The sequence below is a fragment of the Harmonia axyridis genome, chromosome 2 (genome assembly GCF_914767665.1).
Source record: "Harmonia axyridis chromosome 2, icHarAxyr1.1, whole genome shotgun sequence".
Classification (NCBI taxonomy): Eukaryota; Metazoa; Arthropoda; class Insecta; order Coleoptera; family Coccinellidae; genus Harmonia; species Harmonia axyridis.
In genome coordinates, this window is record NC_059502.1 from 26,030,444 (window position 1) to 26,057,302 (window position 26,859).

Sequence of the window (26,859 nt, forward strand, 5' to 3'; positions counted from 1 at the left end):
GGGACTCCTAAGCCGAAGGTTACCAGGTCGAGCCCCAGAGCGGAAAAAATTTTTTTGGTTACGGGGGACCGTCCAACAATTTACCACTGTTGGATAAAAAATTAATAGTGCTGTACCTGAAGGGCACCGTAACAAAGACTACAAGAACACAACCAGTTATTCTAACTAGTACAATCTATAAGCTTCTGAGAGGTCTAGGAGAGTTGGGATAGAAAAACATGAACATTAATACGTTTACAATTTAGTTAAATGATCTTCAAATTGATCTATTGCTGATAATTAGTTAGGGTCAGGGATGAAGGAAATCAATTAGTTGAAAATTCCTTCATCCCTGAGCTCAACCAATTAACAGCAATAGATTAATTTAATACGTTCTTTCCTCTTATCAGATGTCTTTCGATTGGAATTTGATTAAAAGACGTTTTGAATCAAAACAAAACATCAAAAAAGGTTACCCCGATTTCTTTTGCAACCTTCATTAAGACTAAAGCGCCGCTAACGGCGTTTGTGTTCACTAATATAAATTTTTCCAAATATATCATTTTTAGAATCAGTGGAAGCAATAAATAAAACTGTTGTGCATTTTGTCCTTGCATTTTTGTTCTCAAAAAAAAAATACATTATTCAAAATCAGGGAGGTATTTGAAAAAAGAAAAACAAATTGCATTATCACCATTATCAAGTATGCATAGAATTTTCTTCTACATTGTTATGAAACGCTTGCGCATTCTGTGGACTCACAAAAATGGCGTCTGCTAAGTTTCTTGAGGAAGCTCTAAGTACAGACGTTGATGAATCAGTTGTGAGTGCCATTGTAGGCTCTCTAGAAACTCAGTTAGTTACTTCAGCACCTCATGTATCAAGTCAAAGCGGTTCACCTATAGTGATAAATCATAATCATATAAATAGTGGTATATCAAACGGTGGAACGGTTGTCCGACAGAAACTCGGTACTAGTGCCAACGATGAATCTATGGATGTGGTTTCTACAGACACAAATGAACAAGTGATAAATAATGCAATGCAAATAAGTGGTACCCATGTGCAAACTGTCGGAGGGGCAGTGACTACAAATTATATTCAACAAAATCCTAATTCTATAGATGCCACTAATAAGTGTAATGATGGTGTTAGGGTAGTTTATAGTCAAGGAAACCAAACAATATCTAGTGCTGGTGCTATTATGACGAATAGAGTAGCAGTTTCGGGGCAATCTTTGCCAAATGGAACTATTGGGATTTCCCCACACCAGGTTCTTCAATCTTCCTCAAATATACAAACTCTACAAAATAAACAACCTACTTTAGTGATAAAGACAAGTGGAGCCCCTGTTGGCACCCCTGGCTTAGTGACTGTGCCTATGAATGTTACCTCTTCGGTTCCACAAGCAAATAATGTAGGTAACCCGAGCACTCAATCTCCAAATGTCTTATCCAATCTTCAAGTTGTTAATGTTCGACCGAGTGTTTCTACTGCACAGAAAGGACAACCAGCTCGTGTGGTGCTCAGTACACCTCAAATTGTAGGGTCTAGGCCCGGACCTGCAGTAAGTGAGGAAAAAATGTTAGAATGGGAAGCTTCTCTATACCTACCTTGCAATTGAAGGCAAGGTATAGACGTTCTCTTGTGTGCATGTATAGATCTTTGTTCTAGTAGGTCTGGATGTCCTGCTTCTAGCATTGTTTACTGTTTTTAATTTTGAGCAACAATTCATTTTTGTTCTCCCCTTATTTGATTCTGATGTCTATAGTTGTTTTTTGTTGGGTAGTTCAGTAGATCTAGGAATATTTTAGTTGTCGTTTATGTTTTGTTTTTGTATGTTCAACAAACATCTGGGATGTCCATGGTTGATTCTTCAAATATATTTTGTTGATCCCATGATTTCCTTGTATTATGTGTAGTTAGATATTCTTGAATTGCTCAGTTTCTATCGACTCTCAAATTCTTCGGAAATTCAATTCCTTTCAGTTTTTTTAGAATATTTTCAGGATTTGAGGTTAGAGATTCAATTACATGGATACTTCTAAATCTCTTTGGTTATGTTTACCACATTCTGATTAGTTTTTGACATTGGTTCATTCTAATACTCGCAATATTGTATTTCTACAGTTATATATTTAGTTACACCATTCAATCTTCATCAAAATGAAAATAGCTCTTGTTTTTTATCATTCTATCATATTTTTCCACACTTCCATTTGTTTGTGATGACTTATAAGTTTAAGCCAAAGTTATAGGAGTGAAATTCTTCTTATATTTGTGTTATTTTGGTTTATACGAAAACCTATAATTTTTCAAATTGTATTTGAATTAGTTCTTTTTAATTATTATTTTGGTAAAGTATCTTGTTTGAAAAGTTTTCGACCTGAAACTAACATAAAAATACTAATTTTGAAATGCTATAGTTTTCAGTTAATAATGGTGCTCCCTACTTTTCTGACATTTTTCTCCCTTTTTTTTTTTTAATTTGTTATTGACTGCTTTTTTTACTTATGCATTGGCTTTGCTTGTTTCACAAGATGCTTCAGTATTAAACAAAAAAAAGAGTTTAATTTTATGAAATATTACGAGTTCACAGTGGACTAGCACTCTTGTCCATAGAATTTGTACAAATGTTTATCCCAATGACAATATCGTTGTCAAACAGTATTTAAACATAACTAAAAATTCTCTGTGAACAAGAGTGTGAATACTTCGATCTTAATGACTTTTTGTTTTGTTGATGTTTTATTGCTTTTTTGTTGTGTGAGCTTTCTTACTTATTTAATAATCAATAATAATTGGTACTTATTTGGCTTTTGAACTTTTTGAGGTTATTAAAATTTTCAGTTTTTTTTCTTGAAAATAAATATTTGCTACTTCTACTAATTCATTAAAATAATTATCTTCACATAATAACATGAATACTTGCTAGAATGACTAAATAATTAATATTACCAAGACTTATCGAAGACATTGCTTATTCCAATTTTATTATATCTCTGGTGCTTAAGTTGATGGGTATTTATTTTATAGAAAATCTTCTATTTTCTAGAATATATTCTATTAGCTTAGATTTATTTGTTCATTTTGAGAAAGTAAAATATCTCATTGTTTAAATAGTGATAAAAATATATTCTGATCTATGGTTTCTCCAGTTTTTACTGTTACATATTGGTGTGATCTTCATTTTGTTTCCGAGGAAAATGCATCTGAATGGGAAATTTTTGAGATTAATTTTGAAGGTAGTGCTACTTCAAAAATTTGAGACTTGGTCAGAATCTTAGAATCCCATCTGGCAGAAAAATATGTTTTGATTATGATTTGAAGGGGCATTGAATTATTGATTTTGATTATATCTAATGAGATATTCAAGCTCCAACTGTATCAATTATATTCCATCGAAATGCCACTACTAAGAACTTCGATATATTGAAGGATAAAGTCAAATATGTTATTGAGAATCTTGATTCCTTTTACTTTCTTCTTTAAAAATGAAATGTATCATAATTCATTTATCTTTATTTATTTCTCAATCACTTCTCGAAATTGAAATGTCTCTTTTCGTTTTACAATGTGTATTGTTGAGCTAACTAGGTCAGAGATAATTTTGTATGAGCAATGTCACTCACATTTGCTCATCACATTTCTGGAATCGTTGACATTTGAGTGTCAGTTATAAAGTACTCTTCTATCAAGGCATATTTTAGAGAGATAAGCAGTTCCAATTCTTATGGGTTTTTGTTCCGAAGCAATATGTAGAGATTGTTAGAGGTACTGAGCGGCTGGTATTGTAAATATTTAGAATTATTTTGTGAAGTAGAAACAGCGTCCTGATCATTTAGTATTTTCATAATATCAATGGTTATTTATTTCTTTCAGCAAATTACACTACAGTCATTCCATGGGTTGCAACCAGGTCAGCAAGGTCATTTGCTATTAAAGACTGAAAATGGGCAGTATCAATTACTACGAGTAGGACCTGCTCCAGCATCTGCTAATATTGCAGGTAGCTCAAACCCTGGTGGACAGCCTGTTACTTTTCGTATGCAGACAGTTGCTCAGGTAAGCAGAATTTAATTTTAATTAGAAGTATTGCTCTTTTTACCATGTATCTAATATTTTACTAACACCAATATCAAAATATTGATACATATTTCCCAAAGTATTGTGACAACATATGTTTTTTTACAGGACCAACATTTTTTTGTTATGGTGGGAAGCATTTATGTACATTAATCCCAAATATTTTTTTTAGTCCTTTAGAGGCATATTATACCCTCTAATGAACTACCTTACATATGCTTTCCGCAGTAACAAAAAAGGTTGGTCCTGTAAAAAATGTATGGTTACATTAGTTACGTTACTTTGGCAAATATGTATCGATATATTTCCAATTTTAAAAAAATTATTAATGGAAAAAATAATTAAGCAGAATTTGATTTAAATTAGAAGTATTGTTTTTTTTACCAAGTATCTAATATTTTACTTACTCCAATATCTCAAAATATTGATACATATTTCCCAAAGTATTGTGACAACATATGTTTTTTTACAGGACCAACATTTTTTTGTTATGGTGGGAAGCATTTATGTACATAAATCCCAAATATTTTTTTTAGTCCTTTAGGGGCATATTATACCATCTAATGAACTACCTTACATATGCTTTCCGCAGTAACAAAAAAAGGTTGGTCCTGTAAAAAATGTATGGTTACATTAGTTACGATACTTTGGCAAATATGTGTCGATATATTTCCTATTTTAAAAAAATTATTAATGGGAAAAATAATTAAGTATGATGATCTAATGTCTACTAATTCACCAGTGTTAATGGAAGTTAGACAAAAGTATTTATTTTGAGTATTATTTTTTACTTAAATATTAACTTTGAGTTTTTCCTCAGATTTTCAAAATCCATACTGAATATCTTTTAGTCAATATAACTCACGACATATATTATGTCTAATATTGACTCGTAAGGAAGTATCTCTTCAGAGTTTCTGAAGAATATTTTGAGCATGGAGTCCCTTTGAGGGCTTCAGAGCTATCAGTTATAATATGTAGTATGTATGCTTCAAGCACATTTGCAGTACAGTTTTAATATTTTCAAGTTATAAGTAATTAATGCACAAATGATATCATGTTTTCAAATAAACAGAATATCACTTAAAGACCAAATTGTGTTCCTTCATCTTTTTACTAGATTCATATATGATTTGAATGGTATTTGTCTTAGAACAAGTTGTCCATAAATCTAGAACTAGATAAGTTAATTTATCTTTGGTAACACTTCACTCAATAACCCCCGGGCCTAACCAGTAAAAAACCTTTTTTCTTGAAAATTCAACTTTATTTGTCAACATAGTCTTCAAGAGTGATACATGTAGGTACTTCAACGCTCCTAACTGTTCAGTACCTTTTCTGTAAAAAGATTTGTCTTTGCTTTGAAAATAGTCTTTAACTATGGCAATCACTTCTTCATTAGAGCCAAATTTTTACCTCTGGAGCACCTTTTAACTGTTGTTGTCGAGGTTTTTTTCCAGATCCTCATTAGAGCTTCTGGAAAACGCCTCTGCTCTGAGAAGTCTGAATAGTACTTATCAACCTATTGCTTTTCTTACACAATATTTTTTCTCATCAAAAACAGTTTTTATAATTTCTTACATTTCCTCTGCTAATACTGTGTTTTTATTTACACATGCTTTTTTGTTTGAAGTTAATAATTTTTTGTTTTATCCATTTTCCAAACAACAAATGTAGCATCCCTTAACCTTCAATATCAGGATCCAGATTTAACTCTCTCGAAATTTTAACGCTCATCTTCTGGAGCTTGGTACTAACCAGAAAAAATGATTTGGCACTGGCGGCGCCATCTGTGGCGCCAGACCCAATATTTATTGAGTGACCCGTTACAATGAATATCCAATAAAATACATTCGGCTATGATCGTTTTGGAACTGAGTAAATAATAGTGATTCAGATAAATTCAGATTACCTTCAATTCAATTCCAATAATTTTTTCATCTTGTTGTTAAACAGTAAACTACAATTCGGTGCTTTATAATATAACTGGTCTTAAAATCCTCACATTATCCTATTATTCTTATATATTCTGTTGTGGATTTCTTTTCTCAAGTAGTTCCACATAAATAGTTGGGGAATAATAAGTAGTAAGCCACCACCAGATTAAAATGAAGTAAATCCCATTGTTTAATGAATTATCGGAAATATGTGATCTCCAATGCCAGTAACTATTAAACATACAGGTAATTTTTGAGTCTCCTATTAATTAATGAATTTCTGAGGCAAATTGTTAAAATCAATACTGTCCAGAAATGAGGGATATATACTAATTTACAGGCAACAACCACAGCAGCAGCTACTACTCCTAATCAGCAGGCTCCAGGTACCATTAGTGTAACCTCAACCGGGCAAATTGCGGTTCAAGTGAGTTAGTTAATCAAAATAATATCGACATTTGTTCACTTACGCAATTTTTTATAAAAGCAGAGAACGGCCAATGACAATACCAAAGAGAAATGTCGAAAATTCCTCGCGAATTTACTTGAATTGTCAAGTAGGGAACCTAAAGCTGTTGAGCGCAATGTTAGGACTTTGATTCAAGAATTGATAGACATGAAAGTCGAGCCAGAAGATTTTTGTGATAAACTGGAGAAATTGCTAAATGCTTCTCCTCAACCTTGTCTAATAGGATTTTTGAAGGTATGTTAATACAAGAATCTGTTGCATGTGAAAAAGTTTCTGAATCCATTTTGGGCATTGGTGTTTCGGAATTGATATTTTTATTGTACAAAGATGAATCAAACAAAAAAGACAAAACCATTATTAAGGTACCGACTAATGTAGCAGTTATGATTTGAGAAGAAAGTAAGTACCTGCAGCTTTCGTAATGTCTTCCATATGATAATGAACGACATAGATGACAGAGAAGAGCTGCAGAAAATCCAAAGATTAATTCGATTGCAACAGCACCAAATAGTAAATTGGATTAACTTAAGAAGGCAGTCTTCAAGAAGTGTTGGTTATTGACATCACTAAACTTAATAATGGTTTGGTCAGGCTACACAACAGAATTTCAAATATATCCTTCATGTATTCATTGCCATATTGAATCTTCATTTTTTCCATCTATGAAATGTTTCATCATTATGTAGCAATTTAAATTTTTTTATCAAAATAAAAATTTTGTTTACTGCATTTTTATGGTGGTTTGGGTTGATTTCTTTGAAGAAAAAAGCTTGATGTTTAAGTAAATAAATATGGAGTATGTATCTTTTACTTGTTCTTGTATGAGGAAATAATTTTCCATTTGCCATTTTCTCAAACTGAGCTAACACTGCATGATATTCTATTATGTAAAGGCATCAAAAATATATTATTTTATTTGTATATAATATACTTATATGGGTGCATCAATAGTTCTCAATCGGTCGATAACTCCTGTAAATTTTGGGCTTGGAGAATGATTCAAATTTTGACGGAATCTACAGCATTCATCGCATAGACTTAAATTATTTTTGACTCTACAGGCTGGTCCGAAAGTGGTGAAAGACGATACCACCTTGTTTTTTTTAATGCCCAATTCTTATATCATACTCATAATGAATAAATAAATAATATCCATGAAATTCTGAATTCGTAATACTCGAATTGTTATCATTAATCTGTGGTACTTTTTGACGAAGGCCACTTTTTTCGAAAAATTTCATGGGTATGATGGTTTAAACTAGGGATCATATCTTGAAAATCCTTCGAGATATTTGTACGATTTATTTTTAATTGAATTCCTAAAAAGTTTTCAAGTCTTCTGCAAATTTACGCATCACTATACAGGTATTCCGAAAGAAATAATATCATTATTATTTCTGAATCGGGGTCGTTGTGGCTCGGTAAGCTTTCCGGGAACTGCGACCATGTTCTCTACCCTACTCATTCATGGAAACCCAAGGAGGTCACAGTCACCGTCGGCGTAAGCCTGGGCGTTAAAGCCACCTGCCGTAAGCCTCTCCAAGAGACCGTCCACGACCAAGCTCCACAGCGAGGGTGAAAAACCCCTCCTTAAGGGCATCCCCCGCACGTTAGCACGGTAACTTCGGTTACTCCCAGATAGGCTGTAACATAGCTGATATCCACTTAACAGTGGAGGGTTCTATCCCTATCCGTTTGGCAACATTGCATAACGAAATATGTAGGGTATTATCAAAGGCACCACACCCCCCCCTTTCTGAAAACCTACTCTGGTGGAGTTGTTTACCTCCTCAGCGGGAGCTTCATCTTCAATGGTTAACTGCTTGGAGCCAGAAAAGCAGAGCTTTTAGGCTCTCTTTAGGATCATTCGTAAAGTCCCACATGGCTAAGAAGCCATGTGGAAGACCTGAAATACAACAGCAGCTCTAATGAGGATCTGGAAAACGCCTCTGCTCACTTCACATCATGTCTGAAGAGAACATTCGAAAACTGTTGCCCACTCAGGAAGGAAACGATCTCAAGAGACGTCCCCTGGTGGAATAATCATCTTGAAAACCTCAAAAGAACGGCTAGGAGAGCCTTCAACAAGGCTAAGCGAGAAGGCAGCTGGAATGCCTATCGACTGGCCTTGACCAATTATAATAAAGAGGTCAGGAAAACCAAAAGGGAGTCATGGAGAAGTTTCTCCAAAGAATAGATAAAACAGCAGCCAAAACTTCAAAAGATACTATCTAAGGATCACTTCAACCCAATTGGCCAAATAAAGATCTTTGGCCAATTGGGTTGGTGATTAGGATCTCCGGGTGAGGCAGTTCTGCCTCTTGGGAGATCCTCAGATCAGCTCTCTCCCAGGGTTTAAGTTTGGGCTGGGTGCTCCTGAGCCACTCAACTGTGGCTTTATCAGAGCATGTCAGACCAAGCCAGCCTGGCCTCATGTGGGATTGCTGGATCTTAGGCTTTATAGAGTCCTCTTTTCGCAGCGCCATAATTTTCTCCAGAATTGCAACCTAATGGCCTTCAGTTGGTCCATTTAGGGATCACCTCTGGATATTTCTTGTCCATTATGCCCACTTTCAGACCAGCAGCAACCTGGCCATAGGTGGCACAATTCGTGCAGAAGCCTTGGAAGCTCCTGAGGACTATGAAGCTACTATCCTCCGACCTGTTTCTTTTGGTTGCCTGGCTTGTTGTCGACATGGGACCAATTGGTTTGGAGGCTACTGTCCTGGCTTCATCAGGCGCCATCGCCTCCTTTATGAGGAACTTCATCCTCTTTCTGGCAGCCCTAGAGAGTCTGGGTCTCTTTTCGAGGCCATTTACGACCTCTTCATCGCTGCTCCTCAGCAGCATTTCCTGTTTCCCAGGCTGTATGAGGCTTTGTTAGATGAGATTACTCAACTCTACTTAATGCCTACTAGTGATAACAATAATTCTGAATTCTCTCAAGGAGTTCGAAATGATTGCATATTTTGAGCAATTTATCACAGGAATTTATTATTTCTGTACAAATTCCTGTGATAAATTGCTCAATTTTGAACATGGACGTGAATAGTACAGAATCTTTTATTGCATATTTTCAGCTGAAAAAGTCCTATCAATATTTATCGTTCATATGATCTCTTCAGATGTCTTCAAATTTTTCTAATAATTTCAATATTGTTGAAATGAGGTGTAATTCGATCTGAAAAAAGTTTGCAGACATCTGAGCAGATCATATGAGCGATAAATATTAATAATAATTTTCCAGCTGAAAATATGCAGTCATTTTGAACTCCTTAAGAGAATTCAGACAATGTTCCTGTTTTTCATGGGGTCTCTATTTCATTTTGTCAAAATGAATGTTTCCAAAAGTGTTGACGATTTCTTTGATTTGGCTTATTGATATTACTAGTAGGTATTAAGTAGAGTTGAGTAATCTAATCCATTTGAAATTGCATGAGTGAAAAGTATGCTGCCAATCCCAGTACAAAACATAAAATGCGAAGCATTTTGAAAATGATTCATTTTGGACATATGTCTAGACAAAAAATGAAGACTATTATTATTATTATTTGAACTGGGGTCTTCGTGGCTAGGTAAGCCTTCCGGGAACTGCGACCATATGGATATTTTGTTCTCTACCCTACTTATTCATGGAAACCCAAGGAGGTCGTCGATGGCGTTGATAAAACTGTTACTTCTCGGGTATCCAAGACCGGCTTACCCATATGAATGGTTCTTAGGCCAGCCAGCTCTGGACACTTGCATACCATGTGTTCAGCTGTTTCTGATTCTGATCCAAAGAGCCTGCAAATCTCATCTGCTGACTTTCCGATACGGTACAAATGATGTTTGTACCGACAGTGCCCCGTCTCACCATCACCCGAAGCTCGGCTCGTGACAGCTTCAAAAGCTTTCTGACGTAGGTAGGTGAAATCATCACGAATTTCTTGGCCTGGGTAAGTCCAGGAGTGTTTGTCCAGTAGGTTATCCTGTTATTCAACTCCCATTGCTAGACCACTGCCTTATATTGGTCTTTTCCTAGCTCACAGAAAGGCTCAGGTCCAGCAGGTGTTAACCTTGATATACTTTTTGCAAGTTCATCAGCTTTTTTGTTTCCTTCAACACCACAGTGCCCTGGTACCCATATTAAATTCACTTTATTGCCTCTAGCCAGTTGCCTTATGGTGTTACGGCACTCCCAGGTCAACAGAGACCCCTGGCAGTACGATTCCAGGGATCTCAGCGTGGTCTGGCTGTCCGAGGTGATGTAGACATGTGCCCCCTTGAGGTTCATTTTAAGACAATCCTGAGCGCATACGTAAACAGCCAGTATCTCGGTCTCTAAAATAGAGGGCTTACTTCCTATGGCTTTAGAGATCCTCAGTTTAGGTCCATATAACTCAATGCCAGTACCTCTCTCTGATTTTGATCCATCGGTGAACCATGTGGATGACTTTTTGTTCAAACGATTTACGATATTTATTACAGTAGGACGGTCAGTTATGACCGTTTCAAAAATAATTTCAGGTTATGTGCTGGGTTAAAATTTGAAACATTTTCCTAGCCCAAAATTTACTAGAGTTATCGACCGATCAAGCAGTGTAAAACATTGCCTAGATGTATTTATGAATATACATAAATTGGTATCAGTCGTCACTCATTCCATACTTAATTTTATTATATATATATTCAACTATGTAGTGGCAAATAAAGAGGCAAATATATACATTTTGTCTCATTAACATTTTATGGCATGGTTCGCTTTTCCTAAATGACTAGCTTAGTTTTCAAATATTGAAGATGCCTATGGAGATCACAACCACTTCTCTTAATTTTCATAACCTCTTAGCTTCTTAAAAGTCTCAAAGAAACTTTTAAGTGTCTAGATAAAAAAGCATAGTAAAACCATGACCAAGCCATCTCTTTATAATTTCTCTTCAAAAAAAGCTATTTTTTTTTCATGCAGAAACCAATTTTATGCGAATTATACATGAAAAAATTGTTTCATTAATTGAGTATTGTACTATATACATACTAGTAAAAGTTACATAAGCCATATCTTCTTCAACATTCTTCCTTGTAGTGTAAGCATGTTTCTTGGGTTCTTACTAACGCAATCAACAAAATATTCTTAGATCTGAATTAACACTTTTCGTTTAATTTCACAGAAAAGCTTACCACTGCTACGACACTCGTTGGCAACAAAGGAATTATCAATTGATGGCATTCGACCTCCTCCATCTAATTTAGTGTATTCTGGGAGTAATTCGGCAGGAACAATTCAAACACAAATTCGACCCGGTATAGCTTCTAATCCTGTAAGAATAGTTGCCCCTGGTACCACTGTAGTTCGTGGAGCAAATCAAGTTTTGCAACCAAGATTGGTTGCTCCTATCAGAGGCCAAACTGCCACAAGGATGGTAACTGCCATAAGACAACCGGGTGTTTCTAACAATGTTATTGTTACAAATTCTCAGCCACCTGCTCTACATCCTGTATATCCAAATACTCAGATACGGCCAGGTGTTGTTCGACAGCCATTGCAGAAAATAGGTCAGTTTTTTAGTTACTTCAATACATTTTTATGGGTTCCTCATAATTTATTGGGTTTGAAAGAACATCAACCTTAAAATTAGGAATATTATAAATTAAGAATTCAAAGAATATTCTCATAACGGCTGATAAAACTTACCAAAGTTGCCATTTACAAATATACAAATAAGTTTATTCCCAAAACATCACAAAAAAATTTACAAGTCGTCAAAATATCTCATTATGTATATTGGTTTATTCAGCAATAGTTTGATGATTTTTTTTCTACACTTGTACTGTAATAATACACACATGCCCAATATCTGTTATAATGAGATCCATTAGATACAGATTTTTAACCAATAGAAACTAATAATTTTTTAATGAAGCATGCTGTTCTTTTGAGTTGTGTCCAAATTGTTTCATTTGTCAAAATGTATTGAATTTTCATGAAATTTGGCTAAACTTCGATTATTATATCAACAAAATGTCTAATACCAGCGATATAGAAGAATTACCATCGACAAGTCTTAATTGTATATTATGCAACGATCATGTAATGATGGTTATACATACTGAAGCAATAACCTATAGACGAAACTCTCCTTCAGCTCATTTCGTATCGTTAATAACCATTACATGAGAGTTGCATGGCTATTTTTTCTACACCTAATATATGTATATCGGATGTAGAAAAATAGCGTATGCAACTCTCATGTATTGGTTGGCTTTGAGTCGATGATATGGTACTAGCAAGTCATCTCTCTTCCAATATATTGGACAGCGATTTTCATCTTTGTTCTTATGAACGTATAATATACATTTTTTTTTAAACATTTACTTCAGACCTCAAATCAGTTGAACAAAACTGGCACCCAGGCCTTTAACTAACAAACTATAATAAGTTTAAAAATATCAAGAAATAAGCAAATCAATAAATTATTCTTGAAATTAACTTAACTTATTTTCTGTTCTTGAAATATACTCTTAAATTTCAAAACACAGCCCTTTTATTTCCACTCAACAATGTCTTTGGTATGTTGTTGTATGTTTATACACTTCGATAGATTGGCGAGTTTTGTGACTGGAATAGTCATTTCTCATTCTATCCCTTGTTCTCAGGTTATAATCATGATAGTCCACATTCTGCTTTAACTTTGTGTTGACTTTCATTCATTTTGCATCTTATAGATAAGCTTGAACTGTTCAAGCATTTTTAGGATTTTATCTTCAACATTGAATACTTCCTATACAACACTTCACTAATTTCTATTGCCTTGGTCTGCAGTCTTTCTAATTTAGTCATCACATTTTTCGGAGTATTTCCAAAACATGTCGTTAGATACATACCTTAAATGCGGCTCACTTGACAAGATATAATAGTATTATGTGAATATCCTAGCATCTGAAATAATTCTCTACGGCACATTCTTGTTGGCCTTTTACATTTAATCCTCGCATATTTTTTTGTGACTTCAATATGGTATCAATGTTTTTTCTGTTGCCCCACAATATGACACCATAACTGATTCTGCTATGAAAATTGCTGTAGTACTTGCTGAAAGCGGCTTCCAGTGTAGCTTACTCTATGATCCTCTTAATCCTGTATGTCACTTTTGACATTTTTTTGCCAGCACCTCTATATGGCAGCATAGTATAAGGAAAGGATAGTAAGCCAACCGCCGTTTGACGGCAAGGAAATAGTCACCAGAGGTCGCTACTGTAGTTGGATTTCGTGACTACCCAAAGTGGAGAAGTAACTCGATAATAGATGGCGCTGAATCATGAGCTATAGATGGCGCAGAAATAATACGATAATTCATTCAGTGGTGTGGTTGAAAAGGGGTCGCATGACATTGCCAACAATTTTTATGTTATTATTAAGTTACCACTACATTTGAATATTTGAATATTCATTGAATATTTATTCAAAATATAGAAATCTTTTGACCACTCTATTTCAAATATTTTAGTTTTTCAAAATAACACAAATTTTTTCAGAGGGCTCCACTTTACGGACCAATTTTTGACAGTAAAATTCGAGTTAAACGTGAGTACAACTAGATGGCGCTCAACATCAACAAAATCGAAAAAAGCACTACACTGGCTTACTATCCTTTCCTTATACTATGATGGCAGTTCCATTTGAAATTTTGTTGGTTCATAATGTATTGTCAGCATGTATAATTTTTTGTATAATTTGAAAAAGTCGTTTTGGATATAAACCAAAAAGCTGTTTTTACCAAATTCAGTATTTATTTGGGAATATAGACCATATGTATATGCCGGATATAGCTCAATCTAAATCTGCATTAACTCATAATTGAAATAGAATAAAACTATGACCTATCCAGTGTATAATAGGTCTATACCCATATATAAATGGAAAAGAAAGACGTAAATATATTGTTAAACTTGCTTTTATTATTTGAAAGTAACAGCTTTTTTTCAATATTCAAAATAATTCAACTAAAATCTCACTCCTTGAATTAACATATTTTCTTATTACACAGTAGTTTTAAAGAATAGAATGACATACTAGATAAGGCACCCTTAACTGATTATTCTTTGATGATTTATTTGGAATTTTCTTTGGACTATTTGGAGGATTTGGCTATTGTCTTGACTTAGTTATATCATTTTCGTCAGTTTCAATTCCTGATGGACCTTCCCTATCATCCTTCTTTTTCAATGGTTTCGTTTTCTTTGCTCTTGTGCAATTTCTCTTTCCATTAGTTATGATTGTAACTCTTTTTCCTACGTGTTCGTACTTCTTCCGGTCCCTGTGTCGCTGTGTGTCTGGTGTCCTCCCAATTTACTGGTGATATCTTTCTCTGTGTCACTTCCGGTTTTCTTAGTATGTGTTTTCAAAAACTACTATGTACAGGTTACCCGAGTTCTTCTTGTAAGATTTCTAGATCTTTTGCATGTGGTGAAATTAAGAAATACTGAAGAGTGATGGTCATAATATAATTCTTGTTTTGTGGAACACAACTGTCTGACCACAATATAATTTTGTTATCATTCTTATTATAATTATAATTCTGGTTATCATTCATAACTTCTCGAATTTTCACCTAAGCACATGATTGCAACCACAAGTTACTTCGTGCCCCACTGCGTTATAAACTACTTTTGACTTAATTAAGTGGGCGATTAGGTTATAGACACATAATTTTGATTTGTAATAAAAATTACTGATGTTCGATGAAATATTTATTCAATTGAAGGAAATTTCCTGTATTTTTAGATGGAGAATGATTATTCTAATTACATTTTGATGTATACAACTCAATTCTTCGAAAAAGTGGAGATAGACCAATCTAGGCGACGTTATGTCAATGTTGAAATCACCACAGACATAAAGATATTTTTGGTTATATCTCCTGGTAATATAATCAAGAAGGTTATCTATTTTTCCAAATTCTGCCCCACAACCAAGTTTATCAGATAGACTTTTGCACGCCATCAAAGCTTTTACTGATTTACAAGTTGTGGTCTCATTATGCTTATTCCACAGAAACTTGCGGTCTAGGATTATTCCTATCATATGTATCTATTGAACTTCAGACTTCCTTTTTGAAGCATGTGTTTAGGGAGAGAGTTCTCTGGGAATTTAGTTAGTTCTTTAAAATAAATATTAGTAATCTACAAATCCACGACACCATTTGTATTAGCTGATATGCAGGGTGCATATCGTAATTTATTTTTCTGCTCATTGAATTTAGCGGCCCAAAAAAGCTATGAAACAATTAATTTTAATATACTGATCTATTCCAGTTATCACAGTGAAGTAAGACTGTACCATTCCTTTCAAAGCTGATATATTCTACAAGATCAATAACTTTTATTCAATGTCAATGTGCGGTATAAAATGATTGTAAATGTTTATATTTATTATAAAATTCTAAAGTTCTGTCCCTTGATTTCCAGTTGATATGATTCCAAGTCTCTGATAATTATATAAGTGATGTATATCGTAGCTTTATTGGACTGGTTATGTCTTGAGAGAAAAACTTATATATGAAAAGAAAAAGGAAGTGTGACATGCATGCACCCTGTATATTAATACATTTGATGTCATAGATAAATTGAAATTATTGAGAACAAAGGTGTATCATACTGAAATATGTATCACCAAATTCTATCAATGCTTAGAATCCTTCTTATAGACGTGCCTAGTCTTGTATTACAGTAATTATTATGTGTTTGTTATACAGTAAAACCTCGATTATCCGTTCTCCTATTATCCGTTTTACTCTGTAATCCGTGCTCGTCGACATTTTCACTCATCCGTTCCTACGAGCAGACATCCACTCGATTATCCGGGATTCAATTCATTACGCATGCGCCATAGTAATAATTTGGTATAATTTGAAAATGTTTTAGTCGATGTTGTTGAGGAATGGCTAAATTCGGATTTAAATGAACCCGGTTATCAGATACTGGATGATTCAGAAATCGCATCAAAATTTTCCCAACCTAACCACTGTATGGATACAGACGATTGTCGATTAAAGTGTTGAAGAATTTTCCACGCAGGAAATAGAAATTCATAATACAAGTGCAGAAGGCATTGATATTCTTCCACGAGCTCAAAATTCAAAAACGAGCCACGAAGTGGCGAGTTTTTGAATGGACGAGTGGTAGAATGAGCCTTCTGTACGAGTATTATACATTATTTTCTCTAATTCATTGCATTTTTATTGAAATTAATGAAATATTTCCATAAATATCTTTTAGTGATTTTTGCATTGAAAAATGTTGGTTGGGTGAACTGATTTCTTCAAGGCAAATTGATGAATCGACACATAAAGCCGTGGCGGAAAGTTCGGAGTACCAACATATAATAATAAAATATAACCATGAAAACTGTGCGTTTCAGATATATTCTCGCACGATTTTCTTCTAAAAGATGTGGAAGAATGAACGGAATAACCACAGAATTAGAGAAACACTGTTTCTGCCAAAGACGCGTTGAGATTTGCAAATGGTCTGATGCACTATTTAGAGCAGGAAAATGATACGGATTATATTGATGTCCTCCACTTGAGGAAAATTCGGGCTCACATTTGTCTCAAGATGAATAATAAAAAAAAGACAGACAAAAATTACATAATTTTTCAACTGAAATATATACATTCGATGTATTATAGGTACCAATGCAATGATTTGTTTTTCATTTGTATATTTTTATATGGTATTATGATTCTATTGATTTTGTTGCTTAATAAATAATTGTACCGCATACATTTCTCTAATTTTCATAGTTGTTGTGCGTATTTTGAGGAATTTCGATTGTCCGTGTTTTTCGATTATCCGGGAACCGTTTCCCCTCCATTAGGCCGGATGATCGAGGTTCTACTGTATCTATGTTTTTTCTCTTTCGAGATTGATTTGTTGCAAATGTCAAAATGTGTTTTATGAATTATCAATATAGTGTGGGAATTGTGACGATTTGTCAAAAATGATCAGTTTTATCAATTCACTTATATATTTTATTTTGATATAGGTGTTTCTACAATCCGACAGCCTATAACTGTTCGTACCGCAGTGCCTGCAAACAAAATGCAAGGCATAAGACCATTAGTGCCTTCTATCAGTTCACGACCTACCACAAAGGATAAAGAAAAAAATTCGTTTTCTACGTATGCTGGTGATGATGATATCAATGATGTGGCAGCCATGGGTGGAGTGAATTTGGCCGAAGAAAGTCAGAAAATATTAGGTATGTTTGACTATTATATAATTATTGATAATTTGCACGGATTTTTTATGACCAGTCAGATGATTTGCAACGTCAAAAATTTATCTGAAATTGAATGTAATTTTTTATGTAGGTTCTACAGAATTTGTTGGAACTCAAATACGATCTTGTAAAGAAGAGATGATGTGCTCCATTGGTCCTTTACAGCAAAGGATTAAACAAGCCTTATTAAAGCATGGTTTGGATGAACCAAATCCAGAGGTGGCAGCCTGTATTTCACACGCTGCTCAAGAAAAATTAAAGAATCTTCTGGAAAAGTTGGCAATTATAACTGAACATAGAGCAGATCTTATAAAAACCGAAAGACGATATGAAGCCTCAAATGACATTAAAGGTAAGATTTGATATTTTCTTTTTAATTGGAAATGTTAATATAAACTGGTGTGAATTCATTCATTTATTAACTTAGGTTAACATACTGCGCGAATATTTAGAAGAAGAATGTTATTATTTTTGAGTAAATAACGGTGATACTGTGCACGAAAATGTCCAATCCAATATGACAAAAAAGGTAAATTAGTAATAACCATAGAGTATTAAAAATAGATAGAAGAAGTGTACGCAATTTTTGCATGTCCCAACATGGTTAGATTACGTTGTCGGATTGTGATATAATAATAATGAAGGCTTTTATACTGGAAACAAAATATATATTACCTCGCAGAATGGGCAAGATCCAGTGCATCCAGGCCGGATGCACTGTTCTATCTAACCCTAAATATATATATTTTCAAATCCACAATTTTACTGCATCATTATGAATGTATTGAATGAAATATATTTATTTAAGTGATTCCCGATTAAATGCAAATTTGAATATTTGGAATTCGATAATTTTCCTGATTGTCGAATTTATAGTCGAATATTTATTATTTTCTGTAGATACTTGCTGAAATCCAAGGTTTGGTAACTATTGCCTCCTTGTGTCATCGGTTGTTTCACGTCGTTTGGTTGAAGTTTGGTTTCTGAATTTCTGATATATGTAGATATTTATCTCAATATATTTTAAGTAGATATGAAATTTAGTGAAACATCGTATAACTGATGAGCTTTCATTTCCGCTCCACTTATGTCAAATTTGATATTTTGTGTTGGGAACAAAATTCTCTCACTGAAAATGACTTATGCTCCCTCTAGCTATGTTTGATACTCTGAAGCAATAACAATTAACTAATATTCTTCTTGTATAATGTCTGTAAATTTCTATTATCACTGAAATTTGTAAAATGTTTTAATTGCTATTTGTAACCGGTGTGATTTTAGCATCATTGAATGGACTTTTTGTAGTTTGGGGCATTTTTTACCCTTATAATGAGGTTTATTAGTTTTGGTTCGGGATGTATTTTCCTTATGATATAAAGAGTACTTTGTATAAAGTTTATATGACAGAATGGTTTGTATATAACCATTTATACCGCATTCCACTCTGATTACGCATTTTACAACGCCACTGATAGTTCGGAAATTGGCTGCCAAAATTGATAAATTATACTGGTATATTTAAATTCTTGATTGCAAAATTTTTTTTAAGACAAAATATGAAATGTACTTGCATGTGAAAATACTACTTCTAGAAATAATTAAAAAATATATTTTCTCCATTTTCAATTTTCAGGTCAATTAAAATTTCTGGAAGAAGTGGATAGAGCAGAAAGAAAAAGGCATGAAGAATTAGAAAGAGAGATGCTTCTGAGAGCAGCAAAAAGTCGATCAAAAACGGAAGACCCTGAACAGGCAAAATTGAAAGCTAAAGCAAAAGAAATGCAAAGGGTTGAGATGGAAGAAATGAGGCAGAGGGAAGCTAATGCTACTGCCCTCAAAGCGATAGGTCCAAGGAAAAAACCTAGATTAGATTTTGATTCACAACATAACGGAGTACAGGTATGTAACTTCAAAAACTTGGTGGTTTCTTCAGGTGTTCATTGTTTTTTTTTTTTTTCAAGAACAATTTAAATGGCGGAAACAACTTCAGAACTGGGCAACCATTACGACAAAGGATGAAAAAAATCACTCTGAGAGATATTCAATTTCTTTTAGAAACAGATAGAGAAACGTGTAGGAGCAAGTTACTTTTCAAGTCATATCTCAAGTGATGTCGGCTCCTCAACTTTGTGCTGTCAAAAAATAATAGGGAAAAATGGATTTTCATTTGGAGGATTACATTTATAAAAACGTCAGTACTTTTTCCAGAAGTTGATGTGAATCTTGACCACTCAGATATTATGCTCAACAAGACCATACATGAGTAATTCTGTTGAATTTTTCATTAAGAAATAGAAATGACTTTGAATTTTTTTTATCGAGAGAAGACTTATAAAATTTTAAATAACTACAAAATCTGTTAACAGTTTATAACAAAAATCTGAGTTACTTGAATAGAAGTAAATAACGCTCATCATTTTTAAAATCCACTAAGACATGCATTGCAAATAGCCGCATTTTAATCAAGAAAATATGAGGAATTGAAAGTAAACACAATATCATAAACTTATTTTTTTACAATAATTTTTGTAATGCTAATTTGCATTGATTGAAAAAAGTTTCCTCATAAATTTATATATCTCTTACTTTTGAACATAATAAATTAAATTAAATATTGTTATTGATAGGTTCTTGATTGAATTGTATTATTCTGAAGAATATTATATTAATATTCAAAAATATTGAGGAGAGGAAAAGAAAATTGAGTTTAGAAATATATAGAATAAGTGCACTCTGCCGAGAAAGTGATATATTATATAATCTTCATTCAGAAATCTAACACAAACTCAATTTTCTATTCCCTACCTTCTCTTTATCATCATATATGAAAAGATATCATTTCATTCAGAGACAAAAATGCCTAAAATATTTTTAAAATCAGACAAAATTGTGTACGACCTACATTAGAAATGAAGTTTGGGGTTTTTGAATGAAAGCTTCATAGGATTTATACTTTCCTTGAGTATGATTAAAATTGTTACAATTTCGAAATCAAGATTATTTTCAATGTTAATTTGTTGTTATTATGGGGGCCATTGATGACAAAGTATATGTTTATCACTTTTGTTATTTTCATTTCTTATACGTAAATCTATACCTTGTAAAGTGTATTTTAAAAGATGTCTATGTGCGATAGGTCTATATTGAGAGGCTAAAGATTTTGTGTACTTTAGTACAAGAACTATTGAATTATTCGATGTATATAATATTGTTTGTATATATATAATATAGATTGTATATATGTAAATAACTGTATTGCTATTAATTAGAAAAAAACATCGAATATAATTTTTGTTAATATGTTTGTGTTTGATTCGGTGAGTTTTGGAAAGCCCCTCCCTAGAAAAGATCGCTCCATTATTTCGCCACGATGTGTATAATTTTCGAATATCGAGTCGGCAATAGTGTCAAACCATAAAATTCGACTATGATGAATCCTTGGCATAATTTAATTATGTCGGTCCGGCCGTAAACACGATAGTAATCGAACGGAAAGATCTAGAAACTTGAAATTTCGGGTTTCATATGCCGCGCTTCGTTTGTTAATAATAATAGTTTATTTTACCCAACAGGAAATTTCCCAATAACAGGGTAACATATTGATAATATGAACTAATGAACTAAACCCGACCAAGAGTTACTTACACATAATCGTTCGAAATTTTGTTTTCTTGTAAATTATAAAACCAGATTTGTTTCAAATGAAAATTTGTATTTGGAGGTAAAATAACAATTTCAAGCTGCGTGCGAAATTTCATATTCATCATGGAAATTCAAGAATATCGAAAAAAATTAACCTAAATTTCTGCGACCACAAAAATGAGAAATTTAAGATTTACTTAAATTTATTAATTGTTCACTATATTTACTAATTTTATGGGCCAAAAATTTGGGAAGGGTGCCTTTGCTTTGACGGCCCTAGAGCAAAAATTATACATTCGATTTCTGCTGTTATGCTGATGTTGATCATGTACGAGGAAGAATCATGGGAAGATCTAAAAAAAAGGTTACACATGATCTGAAAATTTCAAAGAAATGATTTCAATCGAATGACTTACTTTAAATAAACTAAATACTTAACTTTCTCATTCAATATGGCTGGACTTCAAGTATTGGGGATACTTGGTGTGGACCAACTGTTGGATATTCCGAAGACAAGTTCAACAAAATATCTTCGTATTTTTACAGACCAACATTCAAAATGGGATGACCATCCTTATTATTTGATTAAAAAACTGATAGGTATCGTGTATAGATTACGATTCGTAAGGAAGAACAAAATCTTTAAAACATCTTCGAATACGACGCATTAGTACAATCGCAGCTTACATATGGCATTGTTACATGGGGCTTAGATGTTATTCAGAAGTGCATCCTGAAAATTATATATGAAAAAAAATACACATTTTCTAGTAAAGAGATATACAAGATATCCGAATTGAACTAGATATGAGACACATATATGCTCAGACTATATAAGTGATATATAGTCTAAGCTAGTAAAAGGGTAATAAATATTCACTAGAAAAACACACGTACCTCTTATAATGTAAGCATGTAAATATTCAACCATAACAGAAAGGGACAATTAAGAAAGACCAATAACGGAAAAGAGAATAGGACAAAGATGCAGTATACAACACAGGTATGTATCAAGACTACCTAAAAATACCAAGAGAAATAAGGAAAAAGTTCAAGAAAGAAATTATAAACTTGTTAATCATAGAAGAACAAAAATATTGGTATACACAGACTAATCAACTCTTCACAGCAATGAATTAAACCTCGCTGCCGTGGAGTCTCCTGAAATGGGCGTCTTGTGTTTATTACTTGGATGTTATGTTATGAAAAGTCTCGAGATTTACATGCGAGATTAATTCATAAATTGTTGGTGCTAAAATAATCTGAGTTAATATAATAATGATATAATATGTCAGGTAGGTATTTCAAAGGGTAGATTAACATAAATATTGATAATTCAATTTTTGTAGTTCGTTTTTAGGTTAGGACCTTAGATTATTTACAACAAGATGGAGCAATCCCTTACTAGATGAACTGAATGTTTTGTTCCCATAATAAACACTGTTTGTTTACAAACAAAGTGTGTTGTCGTAAATAGAAGTCAGTGGCGTGGATCTAAAAATTTGTTAAGAATAGAAATAAATCCTTCAAAGGTTATCGAATCTTTAATTATTATTTCATTGGATGCATAATTAATGTCATTATTTTTATGAATTTTGTTAACCTTCCCGATGTTTTCATCTTATTCTAAATCATTGTTATACGCAGAATTTTTATAGTGCAGGCATATTTTCGATTCGAAAAAATATTCAATATGAAAAGAGATTTGAAATAGCAAATATGATATTCAAATATTGTTGTTCTGGTTTTAATAATTACAAATACCTATACAATTGAATGTTATATCATTATCAATGATTTTATTAACAATCCTATTATATCGAATACATCTATTCAGGTCACTTTTCAATAAGGCTGCATGGTAGGTTATTACCATACAAGATGATGCTGTATCTAAATTTGGATTTTAACACAGCTTGATATCTTGTTCTGAGGTGAGTCCAGATTTTTATTGGGGACCACCATGTTATTACAAATGGAGCTCATTTGACTGCAAAGGTTTGAAATTTAAGGGTATTACACCTGAATACTATGTTAAATTGAATAACAAAAATAACAATAAATTTATTGATCCAGTTCGACATGAAAATGTATTAGATAGGTCAGTTTTACATCAAGTGTGAAGTATAATCATATCAGTTCTCATTAATGCTGTAATAGGCCTTACTTACTTACTGAAACCTTGTCCATCCATTACCTGCACCTTTGAGAGCAAATGATATTATGAATGTATAGTTTTGTTCCACTATATAAGATAGATGATTGGAATTTTGTGAGTTTTGCAATGGAATGGACGGAGAATCAGTATTTATAGTGGAATAGCAATTGAAACTTGAAAGCCTGCATAATCAGGATTGATTATCAAGCAAGGATGTATTAATAACTTCCATAAAAAATAACATGTAACATAAAATAAATGATTTTTACAATAATGATTTGAAGAAATACGATATTCAGTAGTCCTGAAATATCTGAAATTTTCTGTTGCAGTCTTCTGTTCTTCATCCTCAATGCTTTCAGTTTCTTTTTCTGTTCTGCAATTTTTCGTTTAGCAAGGGAGAAGGCAAATTTTCCTTGTTTTGGTGTCCTGAAATCTTCATCCCTTACATCACCAACAAAACATTTTCTTTTTCTTGGTCTTGGTACAGAACTTTTAGCTTCAGAACTGAAATAAGAAGGTTTTATATAATGAACCAGAATATATTTTGCAATATTATAAATATAAAATTAAGTAAAACTTACGTAGTTGGATGTGCTACTGTTAATACTTCCGAGGATACCAAGTTGCTTGACGATTCTGAAGCTGTCATAGTACCGGACAATTCTGAAACTGTCAAAGCACCAGAGGATTCTGTATCGGTCAAAAAAGCAGATAAATCTGAAGCGGTTAATGTATCAGATAAATCTGAAGCAGTCAATGTAGCAGATAAATCTGAAGTAGTCAGTGTAGCAGACAAATCACTAGCTGTTAAAGTTCTGGATAGTTCAGAATTACTCAGTTTTGAGGATTCCCTGACACTACCTAGCTTATTAGTATCTAATGGTTCTGGAGTCACAGGCCTTTCATCTGGAGATGTGCTACTGGAACTGAAATTAGAAATATTATATTTAGATGTTCATATTATCCAAATCAAATTTTAAAATAAGTTTACAATATGCTTATATTGAGAGCTAGGTATTCCTAGCTACGCCTATGGTAAATTATTATTTGTTGTGTTTACTTACCGATGTATGGATCGCCCGCAGTCTTTACTGGTGCTTTTTTTACATATCACACAGGAATTAACCATTTTTCAGCTTAATACAGCAAATAATTATTGTCCAACCTCGTTTTCACTACAAAAATCACTTGGTTAACTCAAAACGATGAGTTTGAACTTGTTGCACCTAAGCATCAGCTGTCAAAGAAGGCGGCCATAATGAAATTCATTCGCACGTCCAGGTCACGTGGTAGAAAGCCACCAATAGGGAGCTGCGGGAATGTGTTTTGATTTTGACGAAAATAATAAACATATTGCTATCTTATTTCGGCCACGTTTTCTCTCTCACTATGCTCTATCTTGGTGTAAATAATCTAAGGTTAGGACCCTTAATAACCTGCCTACGGGGCAAGTGCGATACGGTAAGTGTGTTTGCAAGCGCACTTGCCCGAAACATTTTTGTATGTTGAATGAATAAGTAATCTTGAGCACGAATACTTGTTGTTTGCAGAATTTAAGTGGTGCGCAACTATAAAAGAAAAAGTTATCGTGGCTGCATATATTCGAAAGAGAGACTAAAACGAGCAGTGTATGAAATGATGGCAGCAGGTCTTCCCTACAGGGATGGCTAGAAGGATATTATATCATATTCCAGAAACTACATTTAAAGATCATGCTAAATGAAAAAAGGATGTAAAAAGGTCTATATTTATGGTCGTCATACTGATCTATTTCCAGATATAGAATCATTTCTAGCATTTCATCGTCATCATAAAGCTTATCCGTCCACTGCTGAACGAAAGCCTCCCTTAAACTCTAGCCATCTGAATCCAGTTTCCAGCATACTCTTTTTATATCGTCAGTCCACCGACTAGGAGGTCGTCCTCTACTTCTATATGCCTCATGTCTAGGTCTCCACTCCACAAGTTTCTTCGTCCACCATCCATCACTCATTCTCGCCACATGTCCAGCCCAGCTCCACTGTAGCTGTAAGCTAGCTTCAACTGCGTCTCTTACTCATGTTCGGCTCCTTATGGTTTGGTTAGGTATCCCATCTCTGAGGGTAACTCCCGCCAGCATTGACCTTTCCATTCTCTGTTGCATCACTTTGTATTCTGCAGATGTTCCTTTTTGTTAATGTAAGTGTCTCAGCTCCATACGTGAGAACAGGCAAAATACACTGATTGAAGATTATCCTATTTAAGCACAGTGGGACATCAGCTGTTTTCAGTACATGTCGGATTTTACCGAAAGCCGCCCACATCAAACCTATTCTTCTTTGGATTTCGTGAGTCTGATTATCTCTTCTAATGCCGATCTCATGGCCAAAATACTTTAATATATGCACTTGTTTTGAGTTAAGTCTTAAGTTGTTGTTAATTTTTAGAGGGCTACTCAGTACCTACCAAGTTTGTCATCTACTGAGTTTTTGATAGATTCATTTTTAAACCGCAAGCAAATCCAACATGTATTGTGCTTCTCGTATGTTGTTGGTTATAAGCACAATATCATCCGCAAAGCAGAGATGGTTTATCTGCTCACCATCGATGTTTACTCCTGTTGTACCCCAGTTCACTCTCTTCAACATACTCTCCATCAACGCAACAAACAATTTATCAGTGCTCTGATCTATGGATACTCTAACGTTTGGTGTAGCATTGTTATAGCTTTTGATGTATGGAAAAGTGAGGATTTGGTCTTTCTAGAACAGACATTTTAGACCTTGTAAAGCAGTATGTAAAAGTTAATAAAACAAAACGCAACTTAAGAATAATAGACCAGGACCAGATTGGTATTAATTTCATAAAAACTTTCATAATTGAAGCCTATTTGAGGCTTTTCAATAAGAGCCTCAAAATTTTGAGATGGCTCGAAGAAGTATTAATCCATTTTTCATTTAAAAGTACTTTGATCTTTCAAAATCAAGAATGAGTTAGGACTCCATGATGAACCAGCTCAAATATGAAATCTCGACGAATCAAGCTTTATCACTGATACCTCAAGAACAAAAGTGGTTAAAAAATTAGCGTTCCTGCTGCAAGAACAACCAGTGGACCAGGACGCGAGAATATTACTATTTTGCTGGCTGCTGATGGAGACAAGGCACTCCCGTATAAAGGAAAAAGTATTTGGAGTGAATGGGTGGGGACTGAAGGGCTTGAATAACCAGGAACATTGTATGCAGCCATAAAGAAAGGCTGGATGGGAACCGATGTATTTACCAATTAAATCAGGAACACATTCATCAAGAACATTGGGGACAAACGGCCAGTACTTTTGATC

At 33.8% G+C, this 26,859-nt stretch overlaps 2 protein-coding genes across 5 annotated transcripts; one reads left to right on the forward strand and one right to left on the reverse strand.

Moving 5' to 3' along the window:
* The first annotated feature begins 722 nt into the window (after window positions 1–722).
* On the forward strand, window positions 723–21,034 carry LOC123673967 (transcription initiation factor TFIID subunit 4). Of its 4 annotated transcripts, none has more exons than XM_045608752.1 (9): window positions 723–1,546; window positions 3,862–4,044; window positions 6,343–6,429; window positions 6,490–6,705; window positions 11,622–12,006; window positions 17,498–17,713; window positions 17,826–18,086; window positions 19,368–19,633; window positions 19,696–21,034. In XM_045608752.1, exons 1-9 carry the CDS (start codon window positions 746–748, stop codon window positions 19,843–19,845), a joined length of 2,565 nt encoding a protein of 854 aa, XP_045464708.1. In that variant the 5' UTR covers window positions 723–745; the 3' UTR covers window positions 19,846–21,034. The 4 variants fall into 4 exon arrangements, with proteins under 4 accessions (XP_045464708.1, XP_045464710.1, XP_045464711.1 ...); XM_045608754.1 differs by having other exon boundaries at window positions 6,493–6,705; XM_045608755.1 differs by having other exon boundaries at window positions 723–1,396.
* A 2,381-nt stretch (window positions 21,035–23,415) lies between these two features.
* Window positions 23,416–24,966, reverse strand: LOC123673970. Its single transcript, XM_045608761.1, has 3 exons — window positions 24,602–24,966; window positions 24,119–24,463; window positions 23,416–24,041 (listed from the first exon to the last, which is right to left on the reverse strand). The coding sequence occupies exons 1-3, from the start codon at window positions 24,664–24,666 to the stop codon at window positions 23,753–23,755; spliced, it is 699 nt and encodes a 232-aa protein (XP_045464717.1). The 5' UTR covers window positions 24,667–24,966; the 3' UTR covers window positions 23,416–23,752.
* Between the last annotated feature and the right edge of the window lie 1,893 nt (window positions 24,967–26,859).

What these genes read in the sequence shown, in the direction of transcription:
- LOC123673967 (XM_045608752.1), top strand. Translation starts at nt 746, where the DNA reads ATGGCGTCTGCTAAGTTTCTTGAGGAAGCTCTAAGTACAGACGTTGAT. An exon ending in ACAGCCATTGCAGAAAATAG is followed by an intron (nt 12,007 to 17,497) that starts GTCAGTTTTTTA and finishes ATTTTGATATAG; the next exon opens with GTGTTTCTACAATCCGACAG. An exon ending in AGAAAGTCAGAAAATATTAG is followed by an intron (nt 17,714 to 17,825) that starts GTATGTTTGACT and finishes TTTTTTATGTAG; the next exon opens with GTTCTACAGAATTTGTTGGA.
- LOC123673970 (XM_045608761.1), bottom strand. Translation starts at nt 24,666, where the DNA reads ATGGTTAATTCCTGTGTGATATGTAAAAAAAGCACCAGTAAAGACTGC. An exon ending in TGCGGGCGATCCATACATCG is followed by an intron (nt 24,464 to 24,601) that starts GTAAGTAAACAC and finishes TTCTAATTTCAG; the next exon opens with TTCCAGTAGCACATCTCCAG. An exon ending in ACAGTAGCACATCCAACTAC is followed by an intron (nt 24,042 to 24,118) that starts GTAAGTTTTACT and finishes TTCTTATTTCAG; the next exon opens with TTCTGAAGCTAAAAGTTCTG.